This window comes from Pinus tabuliformis, chromosome 4_2, assembly GCF_031772625.1.
Source record: "Pinus tabuliformis cultivar Carrire ecotype Pingquan chromosome 4_2, CPIR1, whole genome shotgun sequence".
NCBI lineage: Eukaryota > Viridiplantae > Streptophyta > Pinopsida > Pinales > Pinaceae > Pinus > Pinus tabuliformis.
The window spans coordinates 576,324,338-576,348,306 of NC_142304.1; the positions used below are offsets into that span (position 1 = coordinate 576,324,338).

At 37.3% G+C, this 23,969-nt stretch overlaps 1 protein-coding gene across 2 annotated transcripts in view; it reads right to left on the reverse strand.

Annotated features, from left to right (window-relative positions):
- Window positions 1–23,711, reverse strand: part of LOC149170615 (uncharacterized) — a 71,068-nt gene extending 47,357 nt beyond the window's left edge. Inside the window, exon 1 of one of the 2 annotated variants that reach the window (XR_016258999.1) lies at window positions 21,758–23,710. Coding sequence is in view for 1 of the 2 variants with exons in the window: in XM_089423940.1 (XP_089280066.1) it covers window positions 21,758–23,033 (1,276 nt within the window). In the remaining variant the exon portion in view is untranslated. Of the gene's footprint in view, window positions 1–21,757 lie in introns of both variants that reach the window. The other variant, XM_089423940.1, reaches the window with a different exon arrangement.
- Between the last annotated feature and the right edge of the window lie 258 nt (window positions 23,712–23,969).

A 23,969-nucleotide genomic window follows, 5' to 3' on the forward strand; every position in this document is an offset into this window, starting at 1 on the left:
ACCACCACATATCAGTAGTTCCCCTATACCACAAAACCTACAGGTAAAAGGTAAAGCACTTTCATATGTACCAGCAGAAGGTTATTTTACAACACGCACAATGGACACTAAAGGATCTTGCACCACCACCACAACAGTCGCCTAATAAATATCTAATGATCCTTTTTAAAGCCATAATTTGTGTTGTGTATTAGTTCCACCATCTATTTCTATTGATAGGGGATTTAGTTGGATTCTTGCACAGGTGCACAAGTACCACTCCCAATGTTTGGGGAGCCCGTACCGAGTCTTTCTGCCCTCCCAGGAGCTTTGGAGCAGGAAGGCACCTAAATGGGCAGGTATGGCATACAGTACTTGGGAGTGTTTCAGGAGCTTTTCACTGAAGTTTGAGCCATTCTGAGTCAGTGTTTCAAGCATCTGGAGCATTGTCTCTACAGAGTGTTAAATTTCGCAGCTAGGGTGAAATTCCCTAGCCCTCCCTTGATCTTCAAAATATTAACTTTAAGACAAATTTAATTAATAGAGAATAAAAATATTTAATTTTTCAAAGTCGGCCCTGGAGGGAAAAATTATTTGAAATTTAAAAGGTAAGGTCGGCCTCCTCCAAGAGTCCAAGAGTTGTATCCCTTCACCTCCGGCAATCACTATAAATAGACCATTGATCTTCAAAATGGGTATTCGAGAGAGGGAATGGATCTGAGATTTTCAGATGGATTACTTCTCTGCGGTTCGGATAGCTCTGTGATCTCTCTGGATTCAGATAGGTCACTTCACTGTACTTCAGATGGCTCTATACACTGCACTATGGTTCGGATAACACTGTGATCTCTGAAGTTTGTATGGCATATGGATCTCTGTGTTTTTGTTTTCATAAGAATTATGACTTGATTCGTATAGCTCTGTAGAAGCTCGCTGTTTGACTTGCTGTACGTGGTTTATTCTATCGAAAATATGGCTTGTATCTTCCGTTGACTAAGTCAGCGTATATATATGAATCTTTTCATGGCAACGCATCAAACCATTGCTTCATGACTATGTATCCCAGCATATCTCATGGCATCATATTATGGTATCAGTCTTCATGCCATCGTTTATGACTCTTGACATCGCATCATACTTTGGAATATGGCATCCAATCATATATTGGATCTGCTATAGGAGGTCGTGCACTGAATTGATGATGAAGATCGTATTTATTCTGTGTTGATGGCACCACTGCACTGTGTATATGGATAGCACCTCTCTCTTACGTATATATATATATATATGGCATCTCAATGCTATGGTTGGTCTCGATCTCTGCACAGAAGCACGGTTGGTTTCATTACAATAATATATGCTTGTAACATATGTATGAGATTTCATTCCTCCTTATAGGTATGACATGACATTACAATTCAGTTATTCGCATGGCATCATCAGCATCACAGTCAGTTACATTTGGCATCACTGTGACATTATACTGTCAGTTGCATTTGGCACTTTGTATTACAGTTGAATTATTTCCACTGAATCATTGGCACTTGGTATTACAGTTGTATTATTTCCGCTGAATCATTTCACTTGATGCTACAGTTGTGTATGGCAGCATTCAACATTCCCTGGCATCTTCAGGTGATATGCAAAAACCCTAATCATCATACTGTGGGTGTTTCAGAAGTATTGATATATGTATGGCATTCTTACAATCCTAACGCAGTGATGGTATTTTTTTTTTGGCAAGTCATAGATGTTGGCATCATATGGAAATTCTGGTAATAAGACTTGTTCACAATCAAAGTTGTGAACAAGTCATGGCCATGAGTAGTTTGTTTTGTTGTCACTCATGATTATGATCTTAGCAAAGTATATATCTCTGCAATGTATATCTCTGCATATAGTTATCCTACAGTCACTATCTACTTTGTTCAGTAAAGACTTTCGGCACAGCTATATTGGAATCAGAACTCAGCCCTTATATCAGCATGGCAATCTATTAACATCAGTGTTGTGTGGCAGTCTTACAAAGTTGTGAACAAGTCAGATATAGCCTCTGTAGAGCTTGATATATTATGGCTCAAGATATCTTGTACTTGTACCTCTCTGTAGAACTATTCAATGACAGTCTAACAGAAGAAGAAGAATTTGTAAGGGTTTTAACTTTTCCCCCTTTGTGGGGTTTTGCCCTGGTCTCTGACCAAATCTCAGTGTCCTCTTTGTGCATGTTTTTCTTCTTATGTTTCTTTATGTTCTGCTGATATGATGTTATTGTTCTTTCTGTATAATTGCTAATGACATAATAATGTTATGGGGTGAATTTCATATGTGTATGATGAAAGGTTAAAAATGCAATTATCTAAAGCAAAGAACAATACTGCCCTAAGAAAAAATTAACACACAACCATTTCAAATTCCTAATTTCTCACAATATCTATCCTTGCAATCCCAAGAGATGGCAATGTACAAAGCTAACTGCAATTGCCAATTTCTGGTGGTAAATAATTGGAGTATGTCATGATTGTTTCAATATTGGCAAGCTTCTTGACAAAGGAAGAAATGAAACTAGTGGAGCATAGTCAAGCTTACAAGATTACCCTAGATTACCTAGTTGAAGTGAAATAAAACCAAACATATTGTTGGCACTGATAGTCAAAACAGTAATGGATACGAGTCTCCTGAGATGTGGTTTCCCTCTATTTGGCACTTGGTATTACAGTTGTATTATTTTCATTGAATCATTTCACTTGACACTACAGTTGTGTATGGCAGCATTCAACATTCCCGGGCATCTTCAGGTGATATGCAAAAACCCTATCTCCAACAGAAACCCTAATCATCATACTGTCAGTGTTTCAGAAGTATTAATATATGTATGGCATTCTTACAATCCTAATGCAGCGATGGCATTTTTTTGGCAAGTTATAGATGTTGGCATCATATGGAAATTCTGGTAATAAGACTTGTTCACAATCGAAGTTGTGAACAAGTCGTGGTCATGGGTAGTTGTTTTGTTGTCACTCATGATTATGATCTTAGCAAAGTATATATCTCTGCTGTGTATATCTCTGCATATAGTTATCCTACAGTCACTATATACTCTGTTCAGTAAAGACTTTCGGCATAGCTACATTGGAATCAGCACTCAGCCCTTATATCAGTATGGCAATCCATTAAAGTCAGTGTTGTGTGGCAGTCTTACAAAGTTGTGAAAAAGTCAGATATAGCCTCTGTAGAGCTTGATATATTAGGGCTCAAGATATCTTGTACTTGTAACTCTCTGTAGAACTATTCAATGACAATCTAATAGAAGAAGAAGACTTTGGAAGGGTTTTAAATTGTCTCCCTTTGTGGGGTTTTTCCCTGGTCTTTGACCAAATCTTGGTGTCCTCTTTGCGCATGCTTTTCTTCTTATGTTCCTTTATGTTCCGCTGATATGATGTTACTGTTCTTTCTGTATAATTGCTAATGACATAACAATGTTATGGGGTGAATTTCATGTGTATGATGAAAGGTTAAAAATGCAATTATCTAAAGCAAAGAACACTACTGCCCTAAGAAAAAATTAACACAGAGCTTTTTCAAATTCCTAATTTCTCACAAAATCTATCCTTGCAAACCCAAAAGATGGCAATGTACAAAGCTAACTACAATTGCCAATTTCTGGTGGTAAATAATTGGAGTATGTCATGATTGTTTCAATATTGGCAAGCTTCTTGACAAAGGAAGAAACGAAACTAGTGGAGCATAGTCAAGCTTACAAGATTACCCTAGATTACCTAGTTGAAGTGAAATAAAACCAAAAATATTGTTGGCACTGATAGTCAAAACAGTAATGGATACGACTACGAGTCTCCTGAGATGTGTTTTCCCTCTGTTTATGCCCTTCATCGAATGGGTATAGGACAAGTATATGTTGCAAGGTTCTACTGCCACTCCACAGAGGTTGAAATGGTCGTGGGAATTGTTGTTGGAATACTGTTACACATTGAGTGAACTGAATCACTCTCTGTTGTTCAGGAACGTTCACATATTGAAGGATATGTTAGATCTCTTTTATTGACTTATATATGCTTTTAATTTTTATATCATTTTTATATTTTTTTCCTTCAATCACTTTCCCCATAACATAAGTCTCATATATATATATATATATACTTTCTCTACTTTGCCCATAACTTTTTATACAAAAACAATATTGCATATATGACTCGTATACATATTTTATTAAATTTAAATTATATAGTGATTTTTAGTTCAATTTTAAAATATTTAATATTGCATATAACTTATATTGATATTAGTAGACCTTATACTATTAAAATCTAAATTAGATTACTTAGTTGCTTATATATATATATATATATATATATATATATATATATATATATATATATATATATATATATTTGCTTTTAATTTTTATATCATTTTTATATTTTTTTGCCAATAAGATAAGTATCATATATTTCCAGATCATTTTAATTTCTGATATTTTGACCAAGAGGCCTATCAAGGAGGAGGCACTTGAGTGGTTGGACCATAATGTGAATGTGTTCAGGAGGAGGAGGAATTAGAGGATGTTCCAGTTTCAAGAAAGAAAGATTTGGAGGACATTGAGAGTGTGTTGCAACTACCACCTCAAAGATAAGGGAAGAATCGAAAGACAACTCGCTTCAGATTCTACCTTAGCCCTAGATGTTGTGCCTTCAACCTCAAGCTCAGACTCAACACATCCACCAAAAACTTCCAGAGGAAGAGCACCAACAATGACCTTTGCCCATAAAAGGGATAGAGGGAATCCTTGATACCTTAGTGCATTACGATTATCCTTACAGTATATTAGATGCCTCATAATGATCATCACATGAGATACATTTGTTTTTGTTTTGATGTGATTTTGTATTATGCTGTCAAGACTTGTGACTTAAGATAGATATCACATTTCAATATCGATATGTGATGTACCACTTAACATCTTATACATCTTATATATTAGTTTTATTTCTATATTTATGGAGCAATGTGTTTGATGTTATTGTTGCTTTAGATGTTTAAAAATTTGACAAACAATGATTTTCATTTTGTATTTTTAAGTTTCTTGATAATTTTAATTTATGATATTTCCCCCAATATCATCAATAAGTTATATTCTGGACCCTTGGCAAAAAATTCGCTAAGGCAATAAATGCAACAATGAAAATAAGGGCAAAGGGAAGCAACAATAGAAGCAAGTGGAGTCTCTGTGGAAACTCAGATGAACAAGTCTTTTACCAAATTCGTGAAGGATTTCTTGATGGTATTGCCTTTGTACCAACACAATTCCAAGGGATGCTTGTTATGTGGACAATGGCACATCTCAGCATATGGAATAAGCCCAATAGTGTTTTCCAATCTAAAAGAGCACAACTTATGGGGTTCAAGTAGAGGTTGTTGATCATGCTAAGTACCTAATTGCACAAGTTGGTATCATTCCCTTCCAACTTCAATCAAGTAATTCTTTAAAGTTTATGCTTTGATGATGTTCTTTTTGTTCCAGGTCTCAAGAAGAACTTGCTTTCAATTTTGGTCATGGATGATAAAAGCTACTTGGTAGAGTTCAAGAACCAACAATTCCTATTAGGGCAAAGGAATCTAGCCCAAAAGCAGCATAAGAGATAGCACTTAGGGAAGTCAATCTATACAGGTTGCAGGGTGAACCTATTCGAGCCTTGGTACATAACAGTGACAACACATGTGAATCGTGGCACAAGAGGATGGGCCACCAGCATCATAAGCCATTGCCTATTCTATGGGCGATAATCATCAACTTTCCAAAGTCAAACACTCAGCAATATGTAGAATGCACAAGGTGCAGACTTAACAAGCATGCCAATGCTACTTTCCCAAGAAGTGTGCATCGGTTTAAGCAAATTTTACAACTAGTGCATTCAGATGTCTATGGATCGATGTCAGTGGCATCAATCTTAAGAAGCATGTACTATGTTTCCTTTATTGATGACTTCTTTGACAAGACTTGTATCTACAACTTAAAGGCCAAGGATTGCATCTTTAGCAAGTTTCAATAGTTCAAAGCTCTTGTTGAGAACCAAACAGGTAAGAGGATCAAAGTCTTGAGATCAAACAATGGGGAACAATATACCTCCATGGACTTTGAAGATTTTTGCAAAAAGGCAGGAATCGACAGGAAGTTAACTATTTCATACAACCTACAGCAAAATGGGGCTGTAAGGCAAAGGAACAGATTCATCATAGGGGTTGCTAAGGCCATGGTTCATGACTAGGATTTGCTGGTGTTTCTTTCGACATAAGCATGCAACACAAGTAGTCTACATCCAAAACAAGTTTCCTCAGAACATTTTGGAGAACCAAACACCAAAGGAGGCATTCATTGGTGTGAAGCCAGAGGTGAATCACTTTGCATCTTTGGTTGTCCATTTTATATCCATATACTTGTAGAGAAGAGGACCGAGTTGGAGCCCTCTAGTAGGAAGGGTTTATTTGTGGGTTTTGTTGACCATGTACATGTCAACAGTCAGAGAATCAGAGTATAAAGCAGTGGATCAAAATTTTTGAGTCAATTTCATCATTGTAATCCCAAATTCTGCAAAATTATTGTAAATGATTCTAGTATGACTATTAAACCATGTAACAACACCTAGGTAAGCCTATGATTCTTCTCAAAAGCTTTCATCCTAAGGAGTTTATTAATCTCACCAAATTATGTGTTTCTAAACACGGATAACTGGCAGAGTTTTTCTCCCAAATATACTCCAAAGCTAGGGTGAAACTCATTGACAAGGTCTTAGGTGAGTCCTAGTGTTTATCGAGTCTATGTAGTTTTCATACTAGATCATGTGTCTTCTCACAGAATTTAATTGAGTTCAAGAGTCCATGTCCATGTGTATTTCCCATTCTAAGGGTTGATATTGTAATATTTTGATGTAAAAGTGTTATTTAGGAAATATTTTTGGTGAATGGTTCCTCATAATTAGAACACCATTACCAAAATATTTTTAGATGCACTTAGAGGGTGGAAAAAATAATTAATCCCCTCTTGAATCTTTTTTATTTTAATTTCTAGCAAAAATAAAAAATAAATTAGCCAGAAAATTATCCAAAAAATAAAAGGGAGGGAAAATTAATTATCCTCCAAGTAGAAAAATCATCAAAAAATTATTTGAGGCTATTTTCAAAAGAAAAATTCAAGTCAAAGATAAAATGTCTCGTTTCCAAGGCAGAAGGACCCAGTCCAGAAATTTGTTGGGGCAGAAAAGACTATTTTCCTAGCAGTTCGAGTTTTTGGGACCAAACAGAGAACTGTTTTGCACAAGTAATGACAATTCTATTTTTGGAGGTCCTTCATGGTCCAGAAGTCAAAGTTTGACCCCTCCAGTACAGTGAACAAGGAAAGTCAAATTATTTTAGAGATTTGTGCCAGCTAATCAAGGGTCCGAAAATTTTAGAGGAGGATCAAGCCATGGATCAAGGAACTAGCTGTTATTTTCCACTTGGAGGGGATGATCCCTCTCATTTTCTATATAAGGAAGCTTTCAGGCTCCTCATTGTAACTGCAATGGTGCTGAAAATATTTTGTACTGAGCTAAGCTCTGCTGGAATTTTGCAATTAATAAAGACTTTGAGGTTCAATTCAACGTGTTTATGTCTTGCTGATTCGTGGTATGTGCTGGTATTTTTGTGCTTCATGCTCTAAATTTGATATATTATTGAGTATTGTTATTTCAATAGCTGGTCGTAGGAGCATCTACTGGTACAGGTATCTTGCCTTAGGTGTTGGATCTTGGATACATACTTACTACTCACTTGATCTAGTAGGTATCTTTGGATCTTGAAGGTTTTAACTTTTAAGTATAGATCTAAGTCCCTTTGAAACTAACAATCAATCTTTTGAGCTGAATAGAGATCTACAGGTACTCCAGCCCTTGGAAAATCCCAAGTACACAGAGAGAGGGAAGAAATTGATCTTGTTTGGCCTCAAACTTTAATCTAACGATTTATTTTTGGTAGGAGGGTTTGGCCAGTAAATTAAAATTTGAAATTATCTCCATCAAATTATTTAAAAAACCTACTTGAGCTAATAATGTTTTATTTGCTAAATAAAGCTAATATCATTTGTAGATTATCGTAAATAATTTGTAAATATTTTGTAAATTATTTCTAACCCTTGCAAATTATTTTTATTACTTGTAAATAATAATTTTGGGTTTTGTCTGAGAAATTTCTAGATATTGTGTCTTGTGCTTTATTTATTCATCTTGCAAGCACATAACTTCAAAATCTCAAAGGAAAATCTAAAGCATAAGTGACCAGCCATCATTCAGCCCAATATGTTGGGGTTTCAGTGCCAGCATCAGCCTGAGGAGGAGTCGTTCAGCCTTTCTGGGGAGTGCGTTGGGCTTGTGAGGGTGGATCTAGGGTCTGGAGACCAAGATGTACATGACCCAAGTGCCCAGATTTGGACATTAGGCCTGGAAGAGGGAGCTGCTAGCCCTGGAGGGCTTTTCTGCTGCTGCAACTGGGGTTTTTCTTGAACAAAATTTTTTGAAGTTGTTTTGCAAGTGGATTCTCAAGTTTGAGGGCATTATTTGGGCAATTTTAGGGTTTTAAGGTTAATTTGGCCTAGCCGCAAGGGCTTGAGGCCAAATTTGGCCTAGCTGCAGGGTTTTGAGGGCTAAAAGCCCTAGCTGCAACCTCTTGGAGGCCTTTCTTGGAAAGCCACAGCCCTAATTAGGCCTCTAAGGCCTACCCGCAACCCTGGGAGGGGTTAAAATTGTCTTTTCAAGTGATTCCTAGGGCTAGTTCCTTGTTTTGCAGGCTTAAGACAATTTCCGACAACGGTTTACAGTGATTTTCCATTGTATTTTGTTATCTAGTCGACTAATCTTGGTTTTTCAAGCTTCTCATCCATTGAATAAGGGTTTCAAGGGGCAAAAATTCATTTGCTACATCATTCTAGCCCTTGGAGGCCTGGCCGCTAACCCTAAGACCATTTTCAAGCCTAACTACTAGCATTAGAGGGTTGATTCATTATCCATTGGTGTTTTCTAGCTAATGCATTTGTGTCGCAGGTCTTTGGATGCTTAATCACCAAGTTTCAAGGCCATTCCTCACTTGTTTGTGGCCAAATTTTGTCATTTTTCCCTAGCCGCAGCCTTGAAAGGCTTTCTCTAGCTTGGCCATGGGGTTTTTAGTGGTTGATCCATCATATTTCAGACTTACATTTGTGGTTGCAGGTGTTGGGAAGCTCACAAAGTGCATTCAAAGCCAAAACTAGCCTCATTGGTGCCTTGACTAGCTAAATCAGCCACTGGACAAATGTCTACAGGCCTTGAGCGTTTGGTCTCTCTCCTTGTCTTCTCCATTGGACAAAGGTCTAGAAGCCTTGAGGGTTTGGTCTCTCTCCTTGTCTTCTCTTTTACTTGCTGCATAAATCAAATCAGATCTGAAGCTAATATAACAGTGGCATAAATCAAAGATAAATCACTCTAAAGAAGCTTAAACACACCTCTAAATAAGTCTAATAACACTAACAAGTAATCCTCATCTCTTAAGGGCTTAATTTCTATTGTGTTTCCTAGCTTCTCATTCAAGTTTTGGGACTGCTTTCACATTAGTAGCTTGCTGGGGTGATTTGCATAAGTCTGATATTATGAGAAGTTCACTGGTGAATTGGTCATATAAGTCTTGCTTTGACCTTCTCCTTGCATTCTTGCATTGTCGTTACATCATTGTATCATTGCATTGTGTATCTAGCATTCATTGTGTATCTAGCAATCTCACCTTATGTTTATTTGTGTTTGTTACTATTGTCATCTAATATGCTTCATTGGCTTATGATCGAAGTGATAACTTGTTATTGAGACTAACCATTATGACTAATCATAAGATAAGATCTTGTTGAAACTTGACATATTGATAGGCTCCCATTAGTTCTTGAAGTAATTGGAATTGCTAATTTTGTTTCCATTTGAATTGCTAGCCTTGTTTCATTGTCATAAAGTGCTCTAATTTGTTCTTGAGATTATAAGTGAAATTATCTAGCACAATAAACAAATTCTAATAATTTCTTGCTAATTGTGCATCATTGAATTTGTCACTTGTGTTTCACTAGAATTATTATCTTGTTTCATTGAGATTATTGCTAAATTGCTCTAAAGTGCTTCATTTACTTGCTCTTGTTATCTTATATGAATATCCTTATGAGCATTTTGGTTTCAAGTTGGAGAACTTAATCATCTTAATAATCTCATTGAAGTTCCAATCACATCTTGCATTTCATTCTAGGATTAGAAGTGCATTTTAAAATCTACCTCCAAGCATAAACTTGGTTGTAAGAAGATAGGAACACCTTTTCTAAACAATTTCAGGACTCTCGACCCTCATTCATAATTAACAACTTAACATTGGTGACCTTGCAGTTCTCTTGCGGGCAATCCCTAGTAGAAATAGAGGCATCTAGGTGGTTAGAACTCCACCGGAGGTATCGTTAATGAGGCCTTAGCCTCCTTCCTTTGGAATTTTCTCTACAACTTGCATTTGAGACTAGTTCCAAAATAATTGAGAAGAAATATAAATCTAGATTAGGCATATAATTAAAAGTAACCAAGAGCTTGCATCTCACATAGATCTAGGACCCGCACTTCATATAGGATAGAATTTGCATATTGCAGCGATTGTTCATTGTTATGTAAAAGTTATTTAATTTTAGGTTAATTATTTAACTTTAGGTTAATTATACGAAAGGGCACAATCAGAAGATCATGCCCTTCCCAAAAGGGTGCCCATGGCAATATATAAGCCAGGGACCCTCACTGTAAACAATCATCATCATTCAACTAATTAATAAAATATATATGTTTTATATCATTTCTGTGTTTTTGTGCTTCATCTGGTATCAAAGCAGGTTGGTCCTCGATTTCGCAATGCACAGGTCACGGAGTTCTCCAACCGTGTCCCTACTAATTGTTGCCACCGTCACACACAGGCCACCGTTGTCCATACTTCCGCTGACCATACTCCCATACCCATACGGGTCACTCCATACTTCCGCTGACCATACTCCCATACCCATACGGGTCACTCCATACTTCCCATCAGCCCCGTCCGCTGTCCCTGTTGTCCATTGTCGACTGTTGTCCCTGCTATCCGCTTGCCGCACAGCATCCCTCATCATTTTGTTCCCTATCCATTCTATGTCGTCTAAAATAATCCACGGCTCGTTATCCGCTATCCCTCATCGTTCTGTTCCTTAACCTTCGATTTGGCCACGTCTGCCGTCAAACGTCGTACCGTTTTATTCCCATTAAATATTTTAAATTCGATATTGAATTTTCGTTATATATATTTATAATATAAATATAGCTAAATTATATTAAATAATTATATATTATATAACATATATTATATAACATATATTATTTATTATTTATTTATATATACATATATTATATAGTTTGAAAACTATATGTTATATAATCTAATTATTTCAAAAAAAAAAATTATGTTATAAAACAATTTCAATATATAATTTAATTATTAAAAAAAAAATTAAGCTGGCAGATAAATATACACCCCCACAAACTCATTCAATGTCAACAATGTCAATGGCCGATTTCAATAAAAGATTGATTGAAGTGGAGAATAAGGTTACTAGCCACACCGATGATGTCAATAAAAAATTAGTTGATTTCCAGAATAAGTTTAATGGGCACACTGACGATATTAAGAGGCTTCAGGACACAACAAATCGAATAGAACTACAGATGGGGCAGAACCATAGCCAAACTGAAATAAATCAAAAACAAACCTTGGCATTGTTGAACACAGTGGGTTGTTTTCTTATTGTTGTTATAAGACATTTGCATGTTGTTAATTGTTGTTTAAAACCCTAGTTTAGAACAAAAATGTGTATTTTCTTGATTACATGTGTTTGAGTGCCTATTTGAGCTTTTTAAGGTCTAACTCAGGGCTCAAGATTTAGCCACATAGACCTTTAAACTCACTCTCTTGAAATTGCACCTTAAAATCACCCAAAACCCTAATATTGCATACTTGTCCTTGGGTGAATCTTGTAGTAGAACCCTTAGGGGGTATTTAGCCTAAGATCATTTGGTTTAATTCCTAAGACTTGTTGGGGAAGCCTTCCTTGTAGGAACTGTATCCAACCACAAAAAGAAGGGGAGTAGTTGCTAATGTGACAATGGTAACTAATCCCATTGTTGCTCTCAATCTAGATCTCTTAGTGACTATTTGCACTTAATTGCTCGATTTTGTAGTAACAATCCCATACGTCATTCTTCATGATGGATGTGCATTCCTCCATCATGGATTCTCGTCAAACCTATTGGTCTGTTGCTTCTTGAACACTGGAAGGCTTTGAATCTATGATACATCTCATCATTGACATATAGTTTGGAAACTTCTTCAAAGGTATGCTCTCTCTAAATGTGCTCCTAAGAGGCTCATGATACTCTTTAGCATTCCTTAATGTTTGAGTGAACCATTAAGGTGTCTTGACATAATTAGTAGGGGCTAATGTCTCCTCCTCATTAATTGAATACTATTGTCTTGTACTGGAATTCACTAATGTTTGTGGTGTCCTTGGCTCAACCTTCAAAGCTTCCTGCTCCCCATCCTCTATCACTGGAATATGCTTAATGAATTTCCTAAGTGCAAGGTCCTCTTTAAACTTTACATCCCTATGTACCATTATGTTCCTTTGTTTTGGAATATAGATCCTTTTGAAGTCTCAAGGAAACCTATTGTTGCTCAAATTGTACACTAGATAGCGACAACGCTCAGGGCAGGGACTGTCACTCTAATCCCTACCCTTTCTGTTTAAGTTGTCTCCTAATTGCAAACTAAGGGGGGTAGTCCCTATGGATGGAGAGGTGAACTACTTGTTGGAAACCAACAAGTAAAGGAGATACAACTGAATGGCCTAATAACTTGGTTGATATTAATAGGCGAGTATGATTATTAAACACCACTTGGTTAGATTTATCGAGATTGTTAGTTAGAGACCAATGCCTTTAAAATTGATTACTTGCACAATTTTAATTGGAATTCCAAGTCACCGGATGAATGAAGCACAAAAACACAGAAATCGAGAAGAGAGCCTATCATAACACCTATTAAAGTATGTGCTTTTAATATTGATGTATTTGTCTTGGAGTCTTTACACTTATGTGGTACAAGAGTTGGAAGACCTAGGGTTTGTAAACCCTATGACTTGTATTGAAGTCTTGGATGAAATAGTCCTAGCGTTTGTGGGATGAAACCCTAGAGAAAGACTTGGAGTGCTGGATGCAAGTGGAGTTTGTGTGATGCATACTTGGTTTATCTCCTTGATAGCATGTGGAATGACTTGGTGTTGATTCTAGCTTATTGTTGAGCCTTTAATATGTCTAGATAGTTCAATGAATCTATAGGATGAAGAAACCCCAACCCTTACAATTCATACAAGAAAAACAAAAGGAAAGTAGTATTCATCAACAGTTGATGTAGGGGAAGAGCATCCACCTTAGAAGAAGTCAAAGAAATCCAAGCTTGATGAGATTGCAAATGGACTTCATTGATTTCTGCAAGGAGGCAAGGATCAAGATGGAGTTGACAATTCCCTACAGCACTCAGCAATTTCTTCCTTAATCAAGAGATAAGTACTCCATATCTTTCTCCCTTGATTATTGTTATTTTTCCTTGGTGAGCCTCTTGTCTTTGTAATTTTTGGTTGGTTATAATCGTTTCTTCCATGGCCTCCTAAATAAGGTTTGCAAGTACATCATGAAGGTTGCCAACGCAATGATTCTGGCAGCAAATGGAAGCATCAAGAAGAATGAAGCAAAGTTTGTGGCAAAAGGGTTCTCCTAGTAAGAGGGAGTACAAAGATAATTTTTGCTCTAGCCTACAACAATTTACAATGGTTGAAAACACATATAACAACAATAAAAACCCTAGACATCAACCCTAATTAATGGCTGAAAAATGTATGTAAAATTATATTTTTTACTTTTTCGAATGAATGCATGCTACATCTAACCCTATGATAATAAGGTCTTAGCTAAATAATGGTAGTAAATGCAGATCTTGTTATAAGTTATAAGATAACCCTAATTTACCCAAGAAACATAAAAGGAAAAATTTACGATTTATAGCTTTTTATTTTATGGATTGACACAAGAGATAGGATTGATGCCTTTCTCAATCAAGGGTTAATGGGGTCTACGGATATTAATCTATTGAAGAAAATCGATGAAAGCGATTTCAAGGAGAGAGAAAGACAAACTTGTGCTTCTCAATTCCTTAAAATTAGTCACTCTATCTTCTTTGGCGATTTAAAGGAATGAAGCTACACTTGGGTTCCTCAAAATAAACTTGATGAAAATCTTGTTCAAGGAGATGTTAGAGCCACAAAACATCAACACTTCGGTGAAATTTTCATTAAACCTTAATTCTTCAACTAGCACAAGATGAAAGAATATACTTATTGTCAAGCCAATGAAATAAATCCCGAAATTTATTACCACTGCATTGATGAGAATAGATTTATATAACAAACAAGAGCGACCCTTGTTTTTAGCTTCCAAGAACAGTTCCTATCCTAACTATTCATATTTCCTTTTATTTACATATTTACAAGTTATTCACCCAATCCCTAAGGTTTAGGTGTCTAACATTCCCCTCCTTGATCTGAAAGGGTGCTTGTAATGTTGGAAACACTAAGAGGGGGATGAATCAGTATTTCACTTCAATTAGTTAATTTTAACTTCACAAAGCATTAATTATCATTAGCATTGGATCGAGACATAAATCAACAACGCCATTCATGTTAAAATTGGCAACTAGGGCCAAACTCCATGTGGGTCATCTTATTTATGGCAGCTGATATTTTTCTTGGATTCCTCTCATCGAGAGGTGTAGGATTGATCTAACGATCATCCAATTCCGACATGTATTCATGGAGATATGAATTTATTTGTATTTCTTGACAATTTGTCAAGGTCGGCCAGCAAGTAAAATAGTGTTGCACACCCCCAGCTAAACCTCAACGTGGCATATAAGTAGAGGAGACCTTGAGGCATTATGACACTCATCTCATCTCCACATCTCTTCTCTCTCCTAGCTTGTTTGGGTATGCGTAGGAGGAGCTTCTCTCTCTCACGTGGGAAGAAGGAGGACACAGTTAGGAGCAACAGCTTTGACTTGGGTGCAGGAGGACGCAGGAAGGTACAACAACTTTGACTTGGGTTGACCGAGGTGCTAGAGGACAGCGTTGACCAGCGTGAGGATACCCTTGACTACAGATTTGTGTGGGGAGCCTCTATCTTGCAAGCCGCAGTTCAGATCAACCTTCATTGACCTCTGTTTGACCACGATTTTGACCAACGTTGACTGGTTAGGGCTGACTACAGGAGCTGATATGTTGACTATTGTTTGACCATGTTTTGAGGACTGTTTTGGGTTGCTATCTATTACTGTTGGAGGCCGAGTTCTCCTAGTTTATTTTGAGGTCACTTGGGAGCTGTTTGACCAACTTTGACCTTGCTAATTTGGATTACACTACTACTATTGTAAAATCACATATTTGTGATATTGTACTATCTCTCTCTCTCTCTGCTGAATTATTGAAGAATATAGAAGAATTGATCAAAATGTTTCCCAGCAGTGGGGTTTGTCCCTGGCTGGTGCCACATCTTGTGTCTCTTGTCTTGGCTTGTCTTCTGTTGTTTACATTCATGTTCTATCTGCATTTTACTATCATGTTGATGTGATTGCAATACTGGAAATTGATATTGGGCTAATAAGAAGATTTGAAGTGAATTGCTCTTAAGCATAGAACATACCATAATTTAACAATCGAACAATGCACAACATCAAAGATAGTACACAAGAGATTTTTTAGGTGGAAACTCTTCTGGGAGAAAAACCACTGACCACTTTCAATATAGGTCTTTAAAAATTACATCAACAGGAAGCTCCAATTTCCAAGGATCTCCATCAACAACTGGAAAGAGGCTCCAACCCCTTTATTTATCAGCTCCAACTGAAAGGATGCTCCAACACCCTGATTTACCAACTCCGACTGGAAGGATGCTCCAATGCCCTGGTTTTATCAACTCTGAATGAAAGGATGCTCCAACACCCTAGTTTACCAACTCCAACTAGAAGGATGCTCCAACACCTGCAAGCTCCAACTTGCCCTAGCACCACCCTACCACCCTGAAGCCTTCTCAAGCTCCAACATGAAGAAGACTCCACTCTCTGACTTGCACCACCCTACCACCCTTCTCAACAAATCCACCACTTGCCCTAAGGACTTTGACTTTCAATTCATCACAGTGGACCACATTTCACAATTTTCAGATTGGATCCACCTGTGCTCAATATCATAATAAATTATATCAAACAAATCTGATGACTTTGTTGATCTGCAATACTGACACAAGGTTGTCAACAACAACTACTCGTCAAAAATCAAACCCTAGTTGAACCATAAAAAGTACTCAATACTCTCTGCTCAACAAATAAATCCACTACTGCTCAACATGTATATCTAATGACAAACTATAACAACATTAAAAAAGAACTCGTATTCCACAGCCACTGAACTACCTCTGCTACTGTGCAACTATCACAACACTTGATCCAATATTGTTGCCAATGTTAATGTTGTCCTCATGCACAATTTGATGTGCCACAGGTCTGTATTTTGTCCAGTCTTAAGCTATCTTACTTGTTTCCCTAGGAAAAACAAGATCATGAGATGCCAAGCCAATTGTTTCTCTGTAATGTATGCTTTGACTTTGGCTCAACAAATTGCTCAACACATTCTAATATCAAGACCACAATAGCATCAACATAAATGCGAAAGCTCTAAAAACTGCTTATATCATCAGAAACAAGTCAACATGAAACTACATTAGCAACTTGAAGCGAAATCGGCGTCAACCATCAATCCCAATCGATGTTGCACAACTCGTATAAGACTCGTCTAGCTATTAACTCGGCGACTCGTATAATACTCAGGAATGACCCATATAAGACTCTGCCTCCATTTTTCTTTTCCCTCCACATGATCTCCCAAAAAAATAAAAATAAAAATAAATTAATTTTAAGGGTCTCCACGAGTCTTATGTGGGTCATATGCAGTTCTTCACGGGTTTAATGTGGGTAGCCGAGTTTTATGCGAGTTTTGGCAGGTACGGGTAGAAACCACGGGCTCTATGCAAGTGACTCGTCTCACTATAAAGAGCATGCTACACTGATCTAAAGGAAGTTGTATCTCCTAGCAAATCCCCACCATGGTACCAAGATAAAAATAAAACATTAGAATCAACTTAGGTTGCACCACCACCAAAGAATTAATAAAGTATTATTACATCATTGTGCCTTAGAAAAGATTAGATCACCATGAAAACACATGAAATGCCCCCTTCAACTCAAACTTGGGAAATTATACACATCAAAAAGGGTATGTACACCATCAAATACATATTGCCCCTAAGTGACATCTAGAAATATTACAAAGCCATTGATTATATCACCTAGGGAAATCCCACCAAGAAAAAGTGCATCACCACACTACATCAAACACCATAGGAAAAGTAAAAATAAGAAAGGTGTTAACTTCATCAAACATCAAGTATGTCCCCACTACACATTCAACAAAAGAGGACCACGTAGAACATGCCGCCCAACAACAAACCACTATAACATTAACATCATACTTAGTCACTAGGATGCTCCAAAAGAATATATGACATGAAGTTGCAAGCATCCATATGTCAAAACAGTGATCCATCAAGCAAAGATATGAAAGTGGCACCAAAACACTCGCTAACCATCTAACATAGAGAAGTTAATCTCCTCCACCAAAGATCTCCATCAAAGAATCCACTATTAAGAAGAGAAGAAGCTCCATGAAGTTATGTAACCCCCAAATCCATCCAAATGCTCCATGGGTACCAATTACAAACCCCATCAATGTGATGAAAATCACAACGTAAAACCTCATACAATATATGAGGTGTGACAAGCTCAAATGTTGTTGTGAATTTGCTCACATAGGTAAAGCATGGGTGTCTTTTTTAAACCAACTTTCAAGCAATGACAACCTTTGATAATATTTGCCTTAGCTTCAACTTGGATAGTTCCATTCCACCCTAACATGAAAATCATTCCCATTGATAATTCAACTTCAACTTGGATAGTTCCATTCCGCCCTAACATGAAAATCATTCCCATTGATAATTTATCAATGGGGAACAAAACTGCATCTTTAACTTTCTAAGGAGTGTAATATGGCAATTTTTCTACTTCTTTCTCCATGCGATTTTCTATTAGTCAAACACATTGAGACCAGACCTATGGCTCTTCTAAACGTTCTCCTTATTCTCATTATTGAAGAGAGGAGAGATGTTTGGTGTTACAAAAGAGGCTTGTTTAGACCTGTGGCTCTTCTAAACTTTCTCCTTATTCTCATTATTGAAGAGAGGAGAGATGTTTGGTGTTACAAAAGAGGCTTGTTTATGCCCTCGCTCATTATTTTACCTCTCATTATTTTCCTCTCACGTGTGTATCTTTGAACCTTAATCCAATGGCAATCAGATTAGTCAAAAATTCAATCCATCATTCCAAATTACTTTAATGCCAAATCCAATTGGAAGCATAAATTACAAGGTAGATCCGTTAATAATGAAGGTCATCTCAATATCCAATTCCACCAGTAATGAATCAACCCCAATGAAAGATCTACAACCACTGGAAAAGACTCCACCACCGAAAGAAACTCCACCATTGTTTCAAATACCATTTCAAGTGAGTAAACAACAGACTTGATTATTGGTTATAATAGAGTTGTATTAGTGATCAGTACTTAGTACTTAGGTAACAGCAGCCTTGATCATCATGAAAAATGTAGTAATAATGCTCATTTAATCCCCAGTGGTAATCAAATTAATCAATAGATAAGCAACATTCAACATCATCCTATCAACTGTGGGAATCCATAATAACCAAAGAGAATCCTAGAAAAAAGTCAATAAGTAGTCAATGAGAATAAATACCTAAGCATAGAAAATCATTCATTAGTATATCCAAGAACTTGAGTGAGTACATATTTTTTTAGGGGGTGCCATCGTTGGTCAAGTGTCTAAATACCCTAACTATTGATAAGGGTATCAACTAGGGGTTGGTGGCACCTGGAGTGTTTGTCGAGCTACCACAACTAGTTTGTCACTTCGATTATGATTCAAGTGCCACCATCAAAGCCTAATGCCTTGAATAGTAGTTAAGTTATAACACACTCCCATGTTCATACATCTTTTGTGGCCAAATCACAGGTGTGTCACCCAATGCTGCAAAAAGGAGATTTCTATATTCTCATGGGATTATGTTGGGATTGAATTCCAACATGCAATAAATTTAGAAAGCCCTAACCTCAAATCAATGTCACGTTGACTTTACAAAGAAGAGATACCGCCAATAAAAGGCTCCTAATTAATTTTTATTTTTGGGTTATAAGATAGACTCAGATATTAATTTCTCGCATTTAGTTTAAGGCTCTCTTATAGCTCTCTTAAGAAGTTGTGGTGAGAGGGAACATATGAGAATAAATGCAATGTGGTAAATGTGATGGAACTTTTACCTTGAAAATAATAAGTTATTTTTGATATCTAAAAATCAAAAAGTGGACCTTTTTTCATACTGTAAAAGAAAAGGTGACTTTGGTTTTTCCTACTGTAAAGGAAAAAAGAGGACTTTCTTGTTGGAGGAAAAACAAAATATACTATTCTCTCCTAAACTTGAGAATCGTGATATCTATCCTTGATTTGAGACTTGGCCACAGGGGTTAGCTCAAGTAGTCATGAGCCAAACATGAGATCTCTTCCTCAAGGTTGGGGAGGTCGCAAATTCGAATCTTGAACTCCATGAGGTTGGGATCCATAATCAAGGCTAATAGTTTACCCCATTTACCATCCATGGAACATGCAGAAGTACTTTGAGAGTTTTCCGCAAGGTTCTCCTTGGAAAAAAAAACATATTTCCATGAGCAAAAAAAGAACTTTGAAGGACACTTATAAAGAAGGGGAAAATAATTTTTTCCATCCTAAGGTCCATTTTGAAAGGACGTGATTATTTTTCCTAAGAAGGAACATCTTTTCACAAAGGGTTTTCACACTCTAAGGTCCCCACTCAAACACGTTGCAAGGTAAACCTATCGTACTAAAGGTTGAAAACTATCTTTACATTATTTTGGCCACAGATGATCTTGATGAAGAGGAATAGCTTCAAAAATATCGTTATAGAGAAGAATTGCTCCTTTGAAAATATCAAGAGGATTGACTATTATGTCTCGCATACCCTCAGGGCTTATACTTGGTCGGTATGTTGGGTATTGAGGGTCCACAAAGCATGCCCTATGTAAGCCCTCGAGGCTTATGTCATGTAGGTCAACATGCATTTGCATTTTTGGCCTCTAAGGTAAGCTCACAAGAAGGAAAGGGGGGATCAATTAGACAGATAGACAAGAAGCTTTGTCAATGTGAAAGGTTTATATATATAAGTATGTGTAGCTAAATACATACATAGATGCTCTAGCATGGACCTAATATAAGCAAGCCTTTTCATGCTTAGAATTGTTTGTTGATGCATGAGTTGACTTTCAAGCTTCACAAGTCAACTCACAAGCAAGGCTCATTGCTAGATGGCAAACATTTAGTCATGATGGGCCCATATAACATGAGCCTTACAACCCCACAAGGCTCATGCCTTGTAGGCCCTCATGGATCACCCCTTTCGACTCATAGGATGAGCTTGCAAGAAGGAAAGGCAGATTCACACAAACAGTCAAGCATAGAGGTAAACTCGTGTCAAATGTTTAACATATATTATTTAATATGTGTAACATTCTTTGGTTAATGTTGCCTCTTCATCCTTGCACTATAATCTCTGTCTTGCTAGCCCATGGTGCTCATCCCTTCCATACCCATTACATATTGTGGGTTCATATGGCGTGACACTTATGGGCCTACATGACTAATCTCATATAATTTTGTGTGGATTGCACCTTTCCGATCCATAGAGTGAACCCAAAATAGAGGGTGGGTTTGGACAGAGGGATGCATCCAAATATTTTTACATATAACACATATATTATATATACTCATAGTCGGATTGGACAAACAGAAATATGTTATTATCTATCTATATATATATATATATATATATATATATATATATCTTCCTGTTATCATGAATTAACAAAGTTCTGCGCTCCAACTTAGGCTATGTATATTGTAGAAGTTTTAAATCCTGCTAACATGCTTATACTGCTACTGATATATCTATTTTGGTTGAAGAATTCGTTAGGTTAGTTTGACATGTCATCCTGCACATGCAAGAAAGGCTAGCACAATAATATTATATCTGAGAACTCCTGAAGTGGTTTGCTCTAAGCCTTAGTGATAAGACACAATGAAAACAAATTTGATGCAAAGACATATCATCGATTCACCTATGAACCTCATTTCATTTAACATGGAACAGAGTGGCAAAGTAAGCATACTAATCGAATGGAGCAACAACAACGAATAAATAAGGAAGACACACACGTAAATATGACAGCAAGTTAAAATGGCAGGTCCAATAGAACTACTTGATGAACAAACATGAACAATTAAAATATTAGTCAAACCCACAGAATGAAGACGACAAGATACAGAAGTTAGTAATAATCGATAATTATTAAAGGAAAATTGACCTTGAGGGTTGAAAGCAGGCCTGTGAAATGAATAGATCTCATGCGCATTGCCATTTTCACAAACAAGGGATTCTCTTCCTGTTTCGGTCTTAACAGAAATGCATGTTCCAAGACCTGCTACGCTTGCTCCTGTGGCCTTATTTAAATGCCGGCTCTTTGATGTGATGTCTTCCGTGTCCACCCTGCAAGAGGATTTCTCCAGTGTAGAATTTAACTCTCTCACATCGGCCACTTTTCCACTGCTTGTAGGTAAAGAGTCCATGCCAACCAAACAGTTACATGTTTCAGAGGTATCTTTTGCCTTTAATGTTTTTTGCACAGAAACTGGACTCTCGTTTGTGCTCATAGAAGGACCAGGAGAATGTGAAGCATCTTTGGCATACACAGAATCCTGATCAATAGTCAATGGTTGTCTGCCAAACAAATCTGTGACACCTATAGCCTTTCCACTGCCTGAAGGCTGTGGAGTCATGTCTACCAAATTTCTCCCACTGGCTACCCTCAAAAGCTTCTGCGCTGATATAGGGCTATCTTGACCCGCGATATCAGTGCTCTTTGTGAGAGCCGCAAACTGAAATCGATCTTTGCCCTCTATGGTACAGTGGTCGAAAGCCAATGCCTGTCTGCAATTTCCCTCACTTATATCAGCCCCCTCTTTGTTCCTTGCATGTTCACAGTTCATCTCGGCCAAATTCCCGCTGTCATTAAGAACTGTTCCGCTCGACTTCTTGTGCACTGCGACCAAACTGTTGCTGCAGACAAAACTAGCGCTCCGCGATGGACCTCGAAAATCTACGTCTTGTTTACCATCCATCACACCATGATCGAAACCCGAATCATGACCGACAGAACTTGCCAATGGTTCCCTCGATGGCAAGCAGGAATCCACCGCAATAACTTCAACAGAAGCGTCTCGGTAATTAACAGTGGTAATAGATGGACTCAGCCCGACACCATCTGTGGCTGCCAAATATCTTACTCCTTTTCGGATGCCATATGAACTAATACACTCTTCATCTAACGGGCAGTCCCCTTCGCTAGGCAATGCTTCTTCGGCACTGCATTTTTTGCTGGGGTCTACAGAAGGAATGTTTTTCTCCTTGCCGATAGAAATCTCTGTTCTAGTTTGCTCCAGTAAATTAGTCCTTGCAATCTCCTGTAAAACACCATCAAATCCTGCTATCGGCAGCGCTTGGTCTTTCAATGAATCAAAGGGTTTTTGAGTCTGAAATGTACCACCTGTGCTAACAGACATACTGGCAATATGAGAAGGCATCCAACCTGCCTCCCACTGAAGTAAACCATAACATTTTAGTACATCCAAAACTGCCACCTCCACTCCAACCCTCTTCAGACACCAAGAAAAACAAGATGCGGAAGCCTATATTCAACTATTCTTGGGAATCTCAACTAATTGAAAATCTCAGGATTTTCCATACCAGGCTGGAACCCATAAATCAGACCAATCAATTAAAAATCCCTCGGAACGCATATTTAAAGCCGGGCATGCCCATCCAAAACCCTGATAAAGCCCAAACGATAATAAATTACAGCATAATAACAGCTCAGGAAGAATGTAACCAGAAGAAATCGGATTTCTTTCCTTAAAACCCCGGATATCGCGTTGCATTCAAAACTTCACAAATGCTGCAAGTAATTTTCCTTTCCTGCGACACCCCATCTTGCATTGATTTTCTCAGTAAAACCTCAATTTCACAGCATTTTTCTAAGAAAAATCTGGTCTGAACTTAATTGCGATGAGGAATCCAATTTCAAAGTACCTGAGATATATCAGAAGACGCAGAGAGCCCTGGCCGCAAGTTTTAAGAGCGAAACCGTTCAGAAATCGGTGATCTCGAAGGAATCTGCGTTTTAAACCCTGTGCTGGACCTTTGACGCCAATAGGAAGGCAAAGGACCCCGTCAATAAGACGAGATAGAAACGGCTCTCTGAAATAAATTTCAAAGAAAAAAAAAAAATTACGATTTTTCAACGATGAGAATGGAAGATATAGACCATTGACCAGGTTGGTTTTAATTATTATTTATTTTTATATGGCTTTCTGAAAAAAAAATTGTAGTGCAATGTTTTTGTTTTCCTTAAAATAATTATAGTAATGATAAAGTATAGTATCTAATGCATTTCACTTTGGCACACCAGTGCACCATAGTAAACATTTTAGGGGACTCAAAGATTATGTCAATTGGTTCAA